Raw genomic sequence first — 17,804 nt, 5'->3', positions numbered from 1 at the left:
CATATATCCTAATAGTTAATAGAGTGGGGGTCCGTGTTTAGGATCCATTTCTCTTCGAAGAGCGGCTACAAAATAGCAGCTACACATAGGTAAAGGGGTCCACTGCCACCTTAAATAAAGCATCCTTTTTTCTATTAGATTGCATGCAAGCTCGCTAGTACTGGTAGATTGTTTGAGGAACATAATGGGGCACTCTTTGAGCAGCCCATATACTGTTTTTGTTTAGGTGCCCATGGACGCCTACAGGGTCATTCATAAGACAAAACTATTACTTCTGCAAAAACAAAGCCAGTTGTCTAGGAAGGTTCTAGATAGGAAATGCATGCATAGTCATGCATGTTTATATTTCATTAAAACCTTCTTACTGTAAGGCTTTAATTGACTCCATAACTTTTTTGTTCTAGGTCATCTACTGAAAGTCACCAGAATCATCTGAATAAACTGGAGCATTTCCTTAATAAATTAGCACAAGAAAAAGAAAATTTAAGCATGTGGAAAGCTCAACAGTCAAACATTGAGGGCTACAGGATCCTAGGCATAAACCAGGATGAAACAGATGTAGATATCAGACAACTTGAAGTATTTTGGGAGCAAATCGAACTCAGCATTCATAGAGAACAAGATCGACTCATAAAAGAAGCCGAGGAACTTAGATTTCTTCAGCAGAAAGTTGACCAACTACAAAGTGTTATCCAAGTCCAGCAAGAACTGCTTGATCAACCAACACCTTCTCGGGAAGACATAGTGAAAACATCCTTGCTCCTTTCTGCTGATGTAGAATCCCTCCAACATTTGTCCACATCTTTAAGGAATATGTGTGAGTTACAGATCAAAAGGTGTTGGGGCGCCAATGAAAGTCAGAGTCTGGAGTGCTCATTGGATAACCTGCAAAGTTCTTTGGAAAGTTTTGAGGAACGAGTGAAAGACCAACAGGTGACTCGGTGTCAAACGCCAGATGCCTTGATAAATCAATACCTGTTTCTGAAACCTTTATATGACTCGCATATATGGATCAAAAAATTACAAAATAAGATGGCGTTGGATCAGACTATTGCCCTTCTGCCAGGTGATGTGGAGCAGCAAATCGCAACTTCCAAAAAAGTGCACAAAGAAATTTTGGACAGACAGACTGCTGTCAACTCTTTTATTGAGGAGTCAAAACACATTTCACAAGGGATCGATCCAGCAGCATTCAGAGATATTTGCTCTTTTTTCCAACAATTGCAGGAATTATATCAGGAACAGATTATGCAATCAGTTGACCGATTACAGAAGCTCGAATCCGGGCTGGAAAAGAGGAAAGCACTTTTTTCAGAAATTGAAAAGCTGAAAGAATTACTGCATTGTCTAGAAAAAGAAGCAACTCCAGTCAAAAGAGGTATATTTACTGCGGCTGAGTTATGTGAACAGCTAAATTGTCTAAAGGCCAAGACTACAGAGTTGGAGGAAATTGAAGGTCTAGTCTTGACACTTCTCAGGAACAGCCAAAGCTATCATAGGGAACTTAAAATTTCCGAGCAGTTATATTTAAATGACATATTGAGAAGTCTTAAGTCCAAAGCGAGAAGAATTCGGAGATTAGAGGAAAAGAAGTTTTTGCACGCTGAAAAATTGCTAAGAATTTATAACGAGTTTCAAGAAAGAACAACTTCTCTTAGTCGAGAATTGAGCTCATTGCAGCCCATTGAACCCACAATGCATGATGAGGCTGAAAATCAAGTCGGGCAAGGTTTTCAAAAGAAATTTCAAGTTTCCCAAAATGCCATCTCATCATCTCAAGTTCACTTATCAGAGATATTGAGGTATAAGGATTTGTTTGAAGATAGTGGGCTTTACTGGGATGGTTTAACTGTTGATAATTTACAGAACAAATGTTTCCCAGTACATAGAAGTGGTCACTTTGATCATTATGAACCTTTGAAAGAACGCTATCAAGAGCTTTTAGAAGAAGCCAGAGTGATGTGTTGTTCAGTACAAAGACAAGCTTTAGCCCTCGGAACTCATTTTGACGTTATAGAGGCCCAAGTTTTATGTAAAAAAGTAAAGAAAATAAGCAGATTAGCCACTGAAGCACTTAGCTTGTTACTCGAAAAACATGACAGCCAAGGTGCTGTCCCTGATGAAGAACCTACAATAAGAGACCTAGCAGAAAATATGGATCGATTACACCAGTCTCTCAGTCAGATGATAACTGGTTTTCACACAATGGAAAAAAGTATTCACTATCGACTGGAAGAAACTTTGTGCAATTTAAGGGAAATTCACCAAGGTCTTCTGCAGCCATGTGTTGTTCATTTGGACGTCAATGAGATCCAAGAGCAACTTCTGAGACTTGAAGCTCTTGATGAAATATGCAAATCTGAACTTAATTCTGCAAGGGCCATTTCTGCTCAGGCATCTACAGAAGGGCTCCTTGGACGACTGAATGACATAGAGCAAACTGGGAAACAGGTCGAGAATGCCGTCACCCAGAATATTGTAAGTTCTAATTATTAAACATATTGTATAGATGTATGTTCTTACTACTTACTTTACCTATACATTGTAAGATATGCAAGACTACATGAGCCACAACTAAGATGGTTCATGCTTGGTTGCCATCTTTTAGGGTTACCTTATTAACATACTGTATGACACCATTGTTTTCTGCATGTTGTGTGCCCAAACTAGTAATATTTTTATATTTATGATGAGAGTTTATATTATACTATCTACATGTAAAAGACATAGTCAGAATAGTCAGCTACACATCACTGTTTTTATACATATGTGCATGAACTTAATGAATTGGCCCAATTTTTTAACGGTTACGCTACCAATAAATCTGACGGTGTGAACAGAATTTTGAATTTAAAAAGTCCTTTTTTCAAGTGTACAGCTGTGTTTTGGGTCCATACACGCTCCAAAAGTACTTAGCTGTAATATAGCATCCAGATAGGTCTATGGAGCAGTTAGGTACTTCTATATGACTCCTACTTCATACAAAGGAAAACCATAGTACAAGGCTATAGGAGCGCCATGTGCCATCATCCAGGCTACATGCACACGGTTCAATATCAGGTCATCATGAATTGGTTGTACTTCAAATGCTGATAGAGCAGTGTTTCTCAACTCCAGTCCTCAAAACCCACCTGCAGTACCTGAGTATAATTATATCACCTGCCAAATACTAAGGAAATCCTCAAATCATGACCTGTTGGTGGGTATTGAAGGCTGGACTTGACAAACATTGTGATAAAGTTTCCATTTTGCAGATTTGCAGTTTTATATCTTTGTATTTGTATCAATGCCTTATGTACATTTGACCTTAAAGAGGATGTACCACCAGGTACATCCTCTTTAACCTGAAGCCACGGATCGAACGGCGCCGGCACGGGGAAGCCGGTGCCGTGGTCCGTTTTCTGGACCGAGGCCCGGTTCCCATGCACGTTCTATGCACCGGAACCTTTCTATTCCCTCCCCTCCATGACGCGGCTCCCTTAGAATGAATGGAACCACATCATACAGGGGAGGGAATTCTGTCCCACTGGGGGCGGCCCGGCTTACCTCCAGTGCTTGAGCACTGGCCGGTTCCGGTGCATGGAACGTCATCGTGCATGGGAACCGGGCCTTGTTCTTCCCCGTGCCGGCGCCGTTCGATCCGTGGCTTCAGATTAAAGAGGATGTACCTGAATTGTCCAAGCTTAGAAAAACATTTCTCCTGAAAACAGCACCACTCTTGTCCTCAGTTTGGGTGTACAGTACTTTAGCAGCTGAGTACCAGTGAAGCAATTGAAGCTAAATTGTAATACTACACACAACCTGAGGACAGGGGGGCACTGTTTTTGCAAGAAAGTAACTATGCTAATCCTTGATAGCTCATTTTAATTTGTCTTTGTTTTACCAGGACACAGTTAAAAAGACCTTCCATGACCTTCAAGATCTCCAGCAAACCATTGCTAAACTAGCAGAACTTTTCAGACAGTATGATGAAAAACTGCAAGTAAATGCATTTGATTGCAGCGACGAGGAGGATAATGCAGACTTCCTGAATTCACAGCAGGAAGGAATGAATATTGCAATAGCAGAAATCCATAATATTGTAAAACAGCTTAAATCCGGTTGTAATCCACATGATAAAGAGCAATTGGATGGCCTGGTGAATCAGATCACCAGCAAGAACATCGTACTGACGGAGATGGCCGAAAGAAAACAATCTGCATTAGCCAGGTTAGTTTCTTTATATGCTTTGTTTATGTAGATGACATAGAGGCAGTCGGTTTAGTTTCTATGGGGCTTCTGGAGGAAACGTGCTCAGTCTGTGTTGCCTCATACCTCAGTTTACTCAGTGGTGAAAACCTGTTCTTGGATACTCTCTCCATAGACCCTCCAATATATACAGATGGTGGTTAAAGATGGTGGGGGAGCAAACCACCTTCAAGTCTTTTTGTCTCAGGTGGCTAGGTGAACCAGCGGCATTAGATACCCAGTCCAGTTTTTACTATGATTCTCCTTTTCCCCTATTAATACCTCTGAGATTATCAATATTGCTGTAATTAAAAAGTTTGAGTTATTATAAACACCACAGTAATCTTTTTCTTCCTTAAAGGGTATTCCAACAATGAAACATATAAATAAATTTATTTTACTACCATGATGTTTTTTCCTGATGCAAAGAAGCTCCTGTGGGTGTAATGGGTGGGTTTATAGTCAAGAAGGCATAGTGGGAGGAAGATAGAGTTGGCCATATTCCCAATTAGAGTGTAAAGCAGGAACAGGAAGTCCATTACAAAATGTAGACCAGACAGGAAGTTGGGCTGTTAAAACAACAGAGCAGACACCTTGCATGAAAGGCAAAAGGAAAACCTAGAGTGAAGGGAAAATAGACATATCTGAATAGGGGGCCTATCTTTTCGACTGTGTCCAGAACAAAGCAGTTATTCTGGATTAAGAGAAGTTTCTACAATGGGAAGTTGGTCATGTAGCATATAAAATAAGATTTGTCTCAGATATTAATTGCCACATCCAGATTTGCAATCTATCTTGTGGTTCAAAAGTTATCAACACAAAAAAATCTTGTGCATGTTCATAGCTAGTGGATCCAGCACCCTCAGTTCTGTTTTCAGCACCATGGAAAACAATTGAACACGTTAAATAGCTGTGCATTAAATAGAACGTTTACAGTTGTTGCAACTTTCTATTGATATGCTACATGACCACCTTCCCATTGGAAAAACTTGTCCTTGATTTGATTTGGCGGCCATGTTCCAGACACATTCTAAAAGATAGACCCCCTTCTCCTATTACTAGTCATGTCATTTTCCCTTTGCTTTCCAAAAGTAAAAAGGTTTTCCTTTTACGTTCATATATTGGACAGCTGAAAATATGTTTAATCTTTGAAAACCCCCTATAACAATGCTAAAAGCACATAATGGCAATAATGAGGGCGGAGCTTATTCCTCTTTAGAAGCCAATTACTGTGACAGAAATAAATTAAGCAAACCAAGCCCTGCCAATTGTAGCTGAAGTACGCTCCTTCTTCTCAATGAGTGACCCAGAAGGCACCAAACCCTTTCTTCTAATTTAGGTTTCATAAGTTTGCAGAGAGATATAGAAAAGTATTAAAAATCCATAGGTGTAGTTCAGGTAGCAAATGAGGGATCTGGAGTGCCAGCTGTGGGTGCCCAAACCATTAGAAACAAGCATTGTACCAAGTGCACCTGCACAGGTTGCACACTTATACAGCTGGCTATGCTATAGAGTGTCTGCAGTAGTAAAAGCTGGAAAGAGAGTATATGTCCACTCTAGCTCGAACACATGGGCAGCAATTGTAGTTAATAAGTCCTCTTCCCTACATTGTAGCCGATATTTGCATTGCCGCCTGATCTTTGCCCCTTGCTCTAAAGGGAATATGATTCCAAAATGGCCGCTAATACTCCCATGATAACGGGACAAAATAGGGAGATGATAGAACAAACTAAGTTATCACACATATCCGTATGAATTTCTACTGTTCTCAACTTTTCCATTATTATTTTCTAGTTACCGTGAAAAGCAGCTCCTGTTCAGATGTAATAAGGAGAAAATTTGCAAGGATCTTGAAGAGATGGAAGCCATTATGAGAGATTCCTTTTTTCAGAAGCCCCCATCTTACAAAGCTGCTTTGGCCCAATGGGAGAGAAGCAAGGCAAGTCTATTACTATAATGAGAAATTAGCCAGTGCCGGATTTTTAGATGGGGGGGGGATTAGAGGGTTGTACTTACTATTATAAGAGCTTGTATGATCAGCAGTTATATGTAGATTGTCCCAGTGCCCTTATGTCGTCTTCTTCATTATTAGAAATAATTGAAGTTGTGGAAACTCCTAGTACAATACACATACAAATATCCATCCTAACCCAACACAGCTAAGGGTCCATTTACACAGAAAGATTATCTGACAGATTATCTGCCAAAGATTGAAAGCCAAAGCCAGGAACAGACTATAAACAGAGATCAGGTCATAAAGGAAAGCCATTTCAGTTTTTTTTAAAAGAGAAGTCTGGCGGGGAAGTAAAAAATCATTAAGGGCAGGGGGTGGTGGGAAAATAGAAAATACACTATGAATACGGCTCCTGGAGCTGCGCCACATTACGGAGCTCCCGGGCCCCGCCAGCTGTCATCTCCCCAGTTCTGAGTACGTCACAACCCCGAATCCACATCACTGACTGGTGGGATTTAGCCCTCTCAGCCAATTAGTGACTGCAGTGGTGACCCGCCCCAGTAGCTGACTGACTGAGCGGGGCATCTGCCAGCCGGGTAGTGACTAGCCGGCGGGGAGCTCAGAAGACAGCGGCGGGGTGGAAGAGGGGGACACAGCTCTGCGCGGACATAGGGACACCCCCAGCCCTCATCCCCAGCTGCCTTAATGATTTTTTGTGACTTCTCCTTTAAGGAACGGTTAGTTGCAGGGATTATCCAGACTTAGATAAACATGGCTGCTTTCTTCTAGAAACAGCACCTCCACTGTCCTTAGTGTAGGTGTGGTATTGCAGCTCAGTTCCATTGAAGTGAATGGAGATGAACTGTAATATCACAAACAAAGGGGTAGGTGCTGTATCAGCTATATAAGCAATCAGACTATCCATACCATTTTTATTACCACTCTCAAGTGTCATAGTAGCATGACTAGGACACTAAAGTGCCATGCCCTTGCGAACCTCCCTGAGAAGAATTAAGCAGAGCATTATCATACTGGGAACTTAAGGGGGTTCAGGTTGGTGAGTATGCATCTCTCTTTTTTTTTTAATAGCAATTTTAACAATTTTATGTATCCAGAATACCCCTTCAAATCTAATAACTAGCTTTTCTGATTGTATGAAGTGACTGCCCCTAATGTCTTCATATTTACACTGTGATAACAATTTCCCTGTGTGTTCCACAGAACATAGTGACAAAAGTAATCTCATGTGAAGGGGAATTGCTGCAGCTCAGACAGGCAGCGAGAGATCTGAGCGCTGTCAGCGGTGATGACGTCATGCTATTTGATAAATCGGTGGCTTCACTATGGGACAGATGGTTGAATCTCCTTGGTGTCTGCAGAGACTGGGAACTCTACTGCGATGAATTAAAGCAAGAATGGAAATTAATCAGTGAACTGGTAAATGAACAGACTTTCTAATGTCCTTTTAGTACAATAAAAGCATAATGATATATAGTTCGGTCGGGTACTGTCAGAACCAATTATTGCTAGAAACACTCCTTCAGGAAATAATCCACCCATGTAGAAGTGACAGCAATCGGCTAAGGAGCGGGAAAACGCGCAATCCTCCGCCGATTGCGTCTTTTGGCCTACTTTTAAATTTAGCGTGGCTGCACATCTTCCTGTGTAAACAGGGCATCTGCGGCCAACTGATGGAGAGCAGGATGCCGGATCACACAGCAGCATTTAAGTATGTATGACATGCATGTGTGATCTGGAAACTGACAGCATGGATATATGTGCATATCTGTGCTGTCACTAGAGGATACAAGGATCGTACTTGCGGCACAGATGCAAAACTACAATTTCCATCATGCTTGGGAATTGTGTAATATCACACACAAAGCTTTAGCTGTACAGGCAAGATAAGAATAGTACTTTTATAACAGCTGAAGGGCCGCAGTTGGACACCCCGGCTCGGGTATTTTAATACTTAAAGAGGGTGTCTATAATAAATTGATAATTGCAAAATGTAAGACGGTGTCTAAACACTTGATAAAGAGACTGGATCGGTCATGAAACGCTTGGTGTCGCTGGCAAAATTCTTTAAATAAATTTTATGATATTTTATATCACTTTTACCCTTTGGACCTGCGCCTGTTTTACCCGTCTTGGAGTGGAGGAGGATACAAATTGATAATTGGGCTTCCTGCCAGGGCTGTGGGGGACTTGTTGGTAATGTATGCTGACATATCCTGCACCCCCGCAGCTGCCGAGTCTCGGGCCACCCGTTCTCTGACGATGTCAGTATTTTGTAAACATATGGTGACATACCATTCAGGTCAGCATAGATACTATACTGTCTATGCTTACTGGCCATCTCCAGAGAAAGTGAAACGTTACCAGTTGATTTCAAAATACTGACATCGGCAGAGAACAGACGGCGGCAAATTCGGCAGCTGGCGGGTAGCTGGACAGGTAAAAATACATTACTGACATGCCCCCTACAGCCCCGGCAGGATGCCCAATTATCAGTTTTTCCCGGATACCCCTTTGATTTTTCTGCACTCTTCTTGGTGCACATTGGTAAAAAGGTGACACCAGTAGATACTGTAGCAGGCAAAGCTCATAGCTCAGCCCCCCCTTCCTGTGGAATAAATTCTGTACAGGTCACAGAGGTTACCGAGCATGCTTACAAATGTGTCCCATACAGAGAAAAGGGTCTGGAGATGTTCATTGTCTCTGTGTGAGGAATGATGACTCTGTCCATTTTTATAGCCTTTCCATGACATCCATGTCTTACAGATGGAGCGAGAGGTTATACTGCTGGATAACTGCCAAGAAGAGATCCCAGATAAACCTGAGTTGAAGCAGAGAAGTGCACAACTCCTGAACTCAGTCTCTGAAATCAGCCGCTTCGAGGAGACTGTGAAAACGCAGAAGCTGCAGCTGTCACTCCTGCTGCATCGACTGCAGAATATTTTGGGGAAACCAGAGGTCAACACAGAGATGGAGATTTCTACAGTGATCAAGGAAATCAATTCCATGGAAGACAAGTGTAAAATGTAAGCTTATAACTGCAACATATTGACAGTGGTGTAATTATAGGGATATAGGTTATGGCTGTATATGAGCCCTGGTGATCAGATGGCCCATGGGCTCCTCTTACATATAGGCTTTGTTCACACAACATTATTTTTGTGTAAAGAATGGACGCTGACTGCAATGGAATCAGCGTCCGTTCTTTACTGTAGGGGCAGCATTGCATTGAAGTCAATGCAATGCCGTCCGCTCTATGCACACATCGCCATTTTAATGCACGTTCTTTAGAACGGGCATTAAAATAATGTACATACCTAATAGCTGGCCGTACTTTACATTGAAGTGAATGTTAGGTGGGCACACCCAACGGTGCCCGCAAGTCAATTGTAAAAGAAGAACGTTCCTGCAGCCAATACAGAGGTATTGGCTGCAGGAACGTGCTGAATGCAGCCCGGCGGCTGGCAGTTTAACAGCGTCTGTTGCAATTATTATAAGAGCACTGTGCTGAAGGGTATAATAATAATGTAATGTAATAATTGTGCATGGTATATGATGGTTACTGGTTCTTCTTACAGTGCTGCCCAAGAGTTCAATCTCCATATAGAAATCCTATGCACCTTCCAGACATCTTATTACTTATTTAAAAGGGCACAACTGCCTTTATTGAAATAGATATCAGAGGTAATCCCAAGATATCCTATTGTATCCTATAATCAGACCTGCCAAGGATGAAACGTGGGTCCTTTCTCCACCAAGCTATTGGAGTGGCAGTGTTTATTGTCAATGGTACTTGGCTACATGCTCATGATCAGTGGGGGGTCCCAGTGGTCATACTGCCACTGGTGAGATCCTCTCAATAGGTGGCAAGTTATAATGTTGAGATGAACCCTTTAATGTCAATGTCCTTGTAGAGACATTATTGTTTCCTTCCTTGGTAGTCTATGGTAATGGCAGATTAAATGGCCACTATAGAAGAATGAGTAGAGATGAGCAAATTTACATTAATAAAGAAGCAAAGCGCTTCTTTATCTCTGCAATTCGCTCATCAGCCTGCAGCCTTTTAACTGACCGAAGCTCCGTGCCGCTCCTCCCTGGGTGCTAGGAAAAGCTGGATCTAGTCCTGGGAAACTTGGAGAAGTATATTATACTTTTATTTAAGAGTCCTATAGCTTCAATGGGTGGTGTAGCGCTACCACTTGGACCTACCACTTCAACACCAATAATATTGCACATTGACCTGTATGTAGATGGTCATGTATAGTATGATTATCTATCTTTGTGCCTCCCCTTCACCTTCTGTTTATAGGCCCCATCTGGGTAACATTTTTTTCATGCATATTATGAAGTGCTTTACATTTTCCATACATTCTTTAAAAAAAATTTGGTCCCAAGTCCTGATCCAAAGGAAATGGAGATAGGGAGAAATGTTCCTCATAGTAGTGTTATAGCTAGGGGGTGCTGGCGGGACTTTTTTTTTTTTTGAGAGAGAGAATGGGTGCTGAAATGTTTAACCAGATTAATGGACTCAGGCGCTTCTCAGTCGGCTACATTACATTGACGTATTCATGTACAATTAAAGATATTTTGGGTTAAAGTGTTTTGAGTATTATCCAACATTACCTGCCAGACTCAAAATTGGTCTCTTCACATAATTGTATCAGTCTCTTTTATATGGATTTACAGACATAAACATCCTGTTACTAGATCCCTCTTAACTCCAGTATCCTAAACAACAGACATAATGACAAATGCTTTATATAACATAGCATGCACTCAGTGGCTCTGCCTCCAGGATGGGCTCCTTCTAGATCTGGACTGGTTTAGAGGGTGGCAAAACAGGTAGTTGCCTGCCCCTGCCCGGGACCTCTATTTCTTAAGCACCTCCGAGGTTAGGGTCCCCCAACAAAATCCACTAATATTGAGCAATGAATGGTGGTAGTATTATTGGGAACAGTTTTTCTGTTTGTTTGTTTGTTTGTTTGTTTTAGTTGATGACATATCCTTTCTAACAAACACAGCTCCATACATTCAGTAGTGGCTGTACCTGGTATTGCAGCTTGTCCCATTGAACTGAATGGGACAAGCTGTTATACAAAGTACAGCTGCTTACAAATACACAGCACTGTGCCTGGTAGGAAGTAGAGAAGTCGTAGCACTTGCACAAGTGCAGCAAACCCTTCAATCAGCTGATCGGCAGGAGTCAGACCCCAACCAATATAATACTGATGACTTATCCATTTATAGAAAAGTCCTGTTAAACTCCTTCAAAATAACATTATTTGGATACAGCATATATTTCAGGCACTATATGGTGTTATTATGTGGACTGAGATTATGAGGCCAAAACTCTGTAAAATGACTAGTAAGAGAAACAGATTGCTGAACTCAGGGAGACCAGCCAAACGACGGCTGCTAGTGAAAGCGCTCAATGCAGTGAAGTCCTAGGTGCATTGCCCCACTGATGAGGGGCAACACCCCGAAACAGCTGTATGTGGATGGTTACCTAGCCTTGGTTTATCCCTTGTCATTACATTGACTTATAGGACCACTTAATATGGTGGTTTTGGTGGTTTCCTAACAGGAGCTGCCCCTTGGCTGGGTCCTTCCCGGAGGGATATCTGGCTAGTCCTGTGTTTTGAGACTCTTCAATGAGGCTCCACAGGCTCTTCTTTTGCATAAAATGACTAGTGGAAGCCTCCACTTTCATTGCTGCCCTGGTCCCTATCTTTTTTAATCTAGTCCTGCTTTATCAGTGGGCTCCAACCAATGGCTCTCCAACTCTGATAAAACTACAACCCTCGCCAGGACTTAACAACCACATAAGGCACTTATATTGTGAGTATAGATCATTCACTAGAAATCATTTGTGCTGTCCAGGACCTGGAACCCATCGTAGAGTGGACTGTGACTGTGATAATTTTATCTTGTAGACTTCTACAAAATTGTCAAAAAAGGAAGGAAGAAATTCACACAGAGCTTGAGGATCGAGAAGCTTTGAAAGGCAAAATCTATGCTGTAAGACAATCCCTTCAAAAAGTGTCTTCTAAACTGGAGAACTCGGACCAAGGAGACCCAGAATCCACCAGAGCATCATTGCAGGTATGAGCTACTGTAGGAAAAAGTGTTATCTTCTACCATTAACGTTTCAAAGATTTTGACTGGTTGGGGTCTTTGGTAGTGGCCGAGCATGTGCATTGCTGCTTAATTCAAACTCAATCAGACTGCCTGAGGTGGAACTTTCTTAGGGCCCTATTCCACGGGACAGTTATCGTTCTAAAAATCGTTAGATCGTTCGATTGCGATTAAACGACCAATGAAAAAACATTGGTCGCTTGATAGAATTTGGACCTATTGTTATTGTGGATTGTTCGCAAATCTTTCACGCAACGCTCAGTGTAATAAGACGTCGTTCAGTCGTTCGCAGTAGCGATGAACGTAGTGACGAAGACAGAACGACCGTAAGAGCGATCATAAGTAGCGATCATTGTTCCTTGTAAATGGGTGAACAATTTCTGGTCGTTCACTATATCGTTTGTTTGAGATAGTTTATCACTAATTGTAGAAAAATCGCTTTGTAGAATAGTACCCTTAGAGCTGTGAATGGCCATTTAGAAGGAACAACCTGATAGAAGAGTGCACTATAAGGATTTTGTTATGTGATGCCTAATCATTGGTTATTATAACTCACCTGGTGACCTATATATATATAAATATATATATACATGACTATAATCAACATAGATAGGGAGTTGCATGTACAGCCAAATAACGGCATGTTGAAGCTGAAACTTCCTAAAGGGGTTATCCATTTTGAACTATTCTTTTTTGTTATAAGATTGTTCACAAAATGTCCTAATTTTAGGACTTCCAGTGATTAGCTGTACTCTGTTAAATTTCCCTGCAGCACCACTACAGGAGAATTTAGGCAATACACACTTTTCATTGGAATTAATAGACTGTCTGATAATGTGCAGAAAAACCCAGTCCTCCAGGTACAGGTGACACCCACTGTAGTTGCCTTTAGCTTTTGCTCATAGATCGTGACTCTTATAGCTACAAAATATCATAATAAAGTATTTTAAAATGTTTTTTCTAAATAAGATACCCTGGGTCACACAAAAACCTCTCCAGTTTTAGGAATAAAATTATCACACGTGAGATCAGCAGCAATTCACGGAGGTTTAGTACACTGAAGCCCGGACTACATTCCAACCAGTCGGCTGGCTTAGCGCCAAACCTGTTCAGCATCAACGCTTCACTAGTCCGAGTACATTTTAATATTCAGATGTCTCAGGAAGCTGCATAAGAGTAATGTGATTATTTGTTTACACCTGAATATCGCCCCCTGGGGAATGGGATTTGTAACAAGGGCCCAGTCATCAGATTGCGTTTGTATCTTGTCCGTCCTAGCTTCTGGTTAAGCTTGGTTTCAGGAGAAGAAGACTTCTATTCTTTCCAGTAAAGAAAAGTCTCCTTCTGATAGTGCTGAGCTCTATTGATCTGTATAATTAAATGAAAGGTGACACGGCTGTCACCAAGCTGACTGCTTATTGGACCTCTATTGTGTTTATTCTTTTAAATGCTTTTTTTTTTTTCTTCTTCTCGACAAAGCATCACCTAAGGTGAAAGCAAGAACTCAGACTCACTCGCTCAGCAAGGTTTCATGGGTGGATGAAATTTCCATGTTCAGCTCAATGCATCAGCCAGAATGTATTCCACTGGTGACCATTTACTAACTGTAACACTCTATTTATTTCATACAGGAGATTCAGAACGAGATTGAGTCCCAAAAGGAAACAGCTAAACTTGTCATGGAAAAAGTCAGTGCCCGATATGCAGAACTCGCTCCAGCCGAACTTCTCTCACAGGTTGAAGAATGTCAAGAATATTTGCAAGAGATGGATCAGAAGGTAAGTTATATCTCTGTGTGTAGTCATCACACAAGGGCTTGGTGAACAGGTGCAAATATTTGTTCTTGACATACAAGAGAGGCAGACATATTTTTAAAGGGGTTGCACTGGTTTAGAAAAACATGACTTCAAAGCAGCACCACACAGGTTAAGTGTAGTATTGCAGCTCAGCCCTATCCCCTTCAGTGAAACTGTGCTGCAGTACCAGAAAAAAACTATAAACAGGTGGGGCACTGTTTGTTAAAAAAATATATTGTGTTTTTTTACCCTCTACAACCCCATGAAAGTATAATGAGTTCTATATACAAACTCTTTATAGTATTCTACACTTCTGTGACTATTGGAACAGGCCACCATAGGTGGGTGCAGACATATTAAATTTAAAGGGGTTGTCCCAATTACATAGCTCACCAAAGAGCCACAATTCTGGCTGTGGAAATTAGCAGATTGTATAATCTAATCCCTCACATGCAATACCATGAGAATGTCTTATTAATATTTATTCAAATACAAGGATAAACATGCTGTACATAAGCTTGCTGAGTCTAGCAGGGCAGAAGCTGATTTATTTAGCGGCTCTTTAAATGGGGATTCAGACAAACAGACCCCTTGCTTTGCTGTCCACATACCCTAGTGTAAGGGCAACACTAAACTATATCTCTTGAATATGCAAAAGAAGAGCCCGTGGAGCCTCATTGAAGAGTCTCAAAACACAGGACTAGCCAGATATCCATCCGGGAAGGTCCCAGCCAGGGGGCAGCTCCTGTTAGGAAACCACCAAAACCACCATATTAAGTGGCCCTATAATTCAACGTAATAACAAGGGATAAACCAAGGCTAGGTATCCATCCACATACAGCTGTTTCGGGGTGTTGCCCCTCATCAGTGTGGAGCAGGATTCTAGCTAGGTGGGAGCAATTCCTAGTAAAGCCATAAGAGAAACAGATCACTGATCTCAGGGAGACCAGCCAAACGACAACACTGCCGGCTGCTACTGAAAGCGCTCATTGCAGTGAAGTCCTAGGTGCATTGCCCCCTGTTTCTCTTATGGCTCTACTAGGCATTGCTCCCACCTAGCCAGAATCCCTCTCCACACTGATGAGGGGCAACACCCTGAAAGAGCTGAATGTGGATGGATACCTAGGCTTGGTTTATCCCTTGTCATTACATTGACTTATAGGGCCACTTAATATGGTTGTTTTGGTGGTTTCCTAACAGGAGCTGCCCCTTGGCTGGGTCCTTCCCGGATGGATATCTGGCTAGTCCTGTGTTTTGAGACTCTTCAATGAGGCTCCACTGGCTCTTCTTTTGCATATTCATGTTTCCCAGGGGGCAATGCACCTAGGACTTCACTGCATTGAGCGCTTTCACTAGCAGCCGGCAGTGTTGTCGTTTGGCTGGTCTCCCTCAGATCAGCAATCTGTTTCTCTTATGGCTCTACTAGGCATTGCTTCCACCTAGCCAGAATCCTGCTCCACACTGATGAGGGGCAACACCCCGAAACAGCTGTATGTGGATGGTTACCTAGCCTTGGTTTATCCCTTGTCATTACATTGACTTATAGGGCCACTTAATATGGTGGTTTTGGTGGTTTTGGAGCTGCCCCTTGGCTGGGTCCTTCCCGGATGGATATCTGGCTAGTCCTGTGTTTTAAGACTCTTCAATGAGGCTCCACTGGCTCTTCTTTTGCATATTCATGTTTCCCAGGGGGCAATGCACCTAGGACTTCAAAAATTGTATGGAAACTGACCATGAGCTGCCATTGACAGACCCATCTCCATTTAATATGCTGGGTGCATATTGGGAATAATCTATCAATACTTACTTTTTAGGTTCAAAGCAAAGTTTTGCAGAACTCTCCAGAGAACGTAATGAACAGAAAAGTGGAGGAGATCAAATCCGGTCTGCAAAGTATTGAAGTCCACTTAACAGAAAAAAGTCAAGATATCCAACAAGCCAAAGAACTTCAGAATGTAAGGACACAGAGCTTCTTGGGAGCATGAAAGCAACACGATGAACCATTTTACAATTGTGACTCCTTTATTTTTCTAGAAACTCTGGGATGAAGTGGACTCGTGGCTGTCTAAACTGCATGCCTTGGAGGCTGAGGTTCAGGAGATGGCTGAAGAAGACCCCAGCCAGGCCCAAGAGTGGATGGATAAACTGATGGAACCATTAGGTCACTACCAGCAAGTCACACACCTTGTGGAACGCAGGACTGCAAATCTGAACAAGGTGAGTGTTGGGGCGTGTATTTTCCTTTATTTGTAGTTGTCTCACAGCTGTCCGGTTTTGCCAGCTTTATTTTACAATAGCACACCATTCTCTTACAGTGTGTTTGCTTTTTGTGTTGGTTTTGCAGCTATTTTTATAGACATAGATATTACCAGATTTCTATTTTTGTCTATGTAGTGCATAATAGGTCCTTATTAAATAATAATATAGAAGCTGATGTGTTTGTGTTGCACATACTTGTTTTAGTTGATGTGTTATTTATAGGTTGACTGCCCTCCTCCAAATGCAGCCTACATTTCCTATGTTGCTTCTGACATTGCAGAGGAGTTTTATCCAAGTGCCGTAAGTGAGGAATTATTCACATCAGTCCCCTAACTCCCACTGCAAAGTCTCAGTGTATTCCTATGAGATGCAGCTTCAGTCAATCTCCTTATGTAAGGAATCTCCCTGTCAACTCTTACAAGCAGGACACAGGGAAGGTCAGTGTTTACCTTCATCACATAGGTTACACTAGAGAATCGGCAGATAGAGGAGTCAGGCAGTGTGAATCAGGGAACTGGTATAACCGTGCGGCTAATCATTGTGGATTCATCTACCATATCACTGCACTCCTGGTCTCTTTAGGTAAGGCAGAAATGATCTCTTCAGCAGCACTCTTTATGTGAACATGGGTTGCAAAATTTTATGAGGAAGGAAGTTGAGGTGTCAGAGTTGCCAGAAGGAATTTAGACTGTTGGTAGAAAAGATCATCTGGGCAGACTCTATGGTCAACTTCAAGGGATCTTTTATGCCGAGACTCTTCTATGTTTCTGTGATAGGTGATGGCGTACTTGTGTAGTTCACATGAAGTCAGCATGTTGGAGCGCTTAAAGGGAACCAATAATGAGAATTTAGGGTTACAAGTTACAATAATGATGTTCTTAAGCTTGCTGCAGAGTTTCCTACCATATAAGTTGCTTTTTTCTGTCCCCCCGGAAATGTCGTTTTGTTTCTGCTAGTGCTGTATGCATTTCAGTCCTAACTAGTCATGATGGTGATGTCTCTCCTTCAATAGTCATGGCTCCAGGGCGGAAATCACTTCCCTCTGTGCTGTAATCCCACCTCTGAATGATGTAGCAGGATCTTGGCCTGGAAATTACACCCAGAGAGTCAGGATTAAAGCTCAGAAGGGAGTTATTAGAGTCCAGGGACCTGTGACTACTTGAGGGAGAGATGCCACCCACATTACTAGTTAGCGCATATTTGCATACAGTGCGGGAGACGAAGGCAACAGCATACAAGCAGTTTATAAGGTAGGAAACGCTGCAGCAATCTTCACAACATCACTATTGTAACTCAGAACCCTAAATTCTCATGATTAGTTCCCTTTAAACCCTGTCTATAAGGCAGAGCATCTCATTTCCTGGTGGTCGGGGGGGGGGGGGGGGGGGGGGGGAGGTTACATTATCCAGCAGCAT

At 42.0% G+C, this 17,804-nt stretch overlaps 1 protein-coding gene across 4 annotated transcripts in view; it reads left to right on the top strand.

Moving 5' to 3' along the window:
* Window positions 1-17,804, top strand: part of SYNE2 (spectrin repeat containing nuclear envelope protein 2) — a 225,701-nt gene that overhangs the window by 113,741 nt on the left and 94,156 nt on the right. For all 4 annotated transcript variants that reach the window (XM_069949162.1, XM_069949164.1, XM_069949163.1 and 1 more), the window contains exons 48-56: window positions 405-2,478; window positions 3,887-4,209; window positions 6,022-6,166; window positions 7,403-7,618; window positions 8,966-9,225; window positions 12,133-12,301; window positions 13,966-14,112; window positions 15,945-16,085; window positions 16,165-16,347. In XM_069949162.1, coding sequence (XP_069805263.1) covers window positions 405-2,478; window positions 3,887-4,209; window positions 6,022-6,166; window positions 7,403-7,618; window positions 8,966-9,225; window positions 12,133-12,301; window positions 13,966-14,112; window positions 15,945-16,085; window positions 16,165-16,347 — 3,658 coding nt within the window. The remainder of the gene's footprint in view (window positions 1-404; window positions 2,479-3,886; window positions 4,210-6,021; window positions 6,167-7,402; window positions 7,619-8,965; window positions 9,226-12,132; window positions 12,302-13,965; window positions 14,113-15,944; window positions 16,086-16,164; window positions 16,348-17,804) is intronic.

Source organism: Dendropsophus ebraccatus, chromosome 13, assembly GCF_027789765.1.
Source record: "Dendropsophus ebraccatus isolate aDenEbr1 chromosome 13, aDenEbr1.pat, whole genome shotgun sequence".
NCBI lineage: Eukaryota > Metazoa > Chordata > Amphibia > Anura > Hylidae > Dendropsophus > Dendropsophus ebraccatus.
The sequence above is the reverse complement of the archived record's forward strand: the minus strand, read 5'-3'. Positions and strand labels throughout refer to the sequence as shown.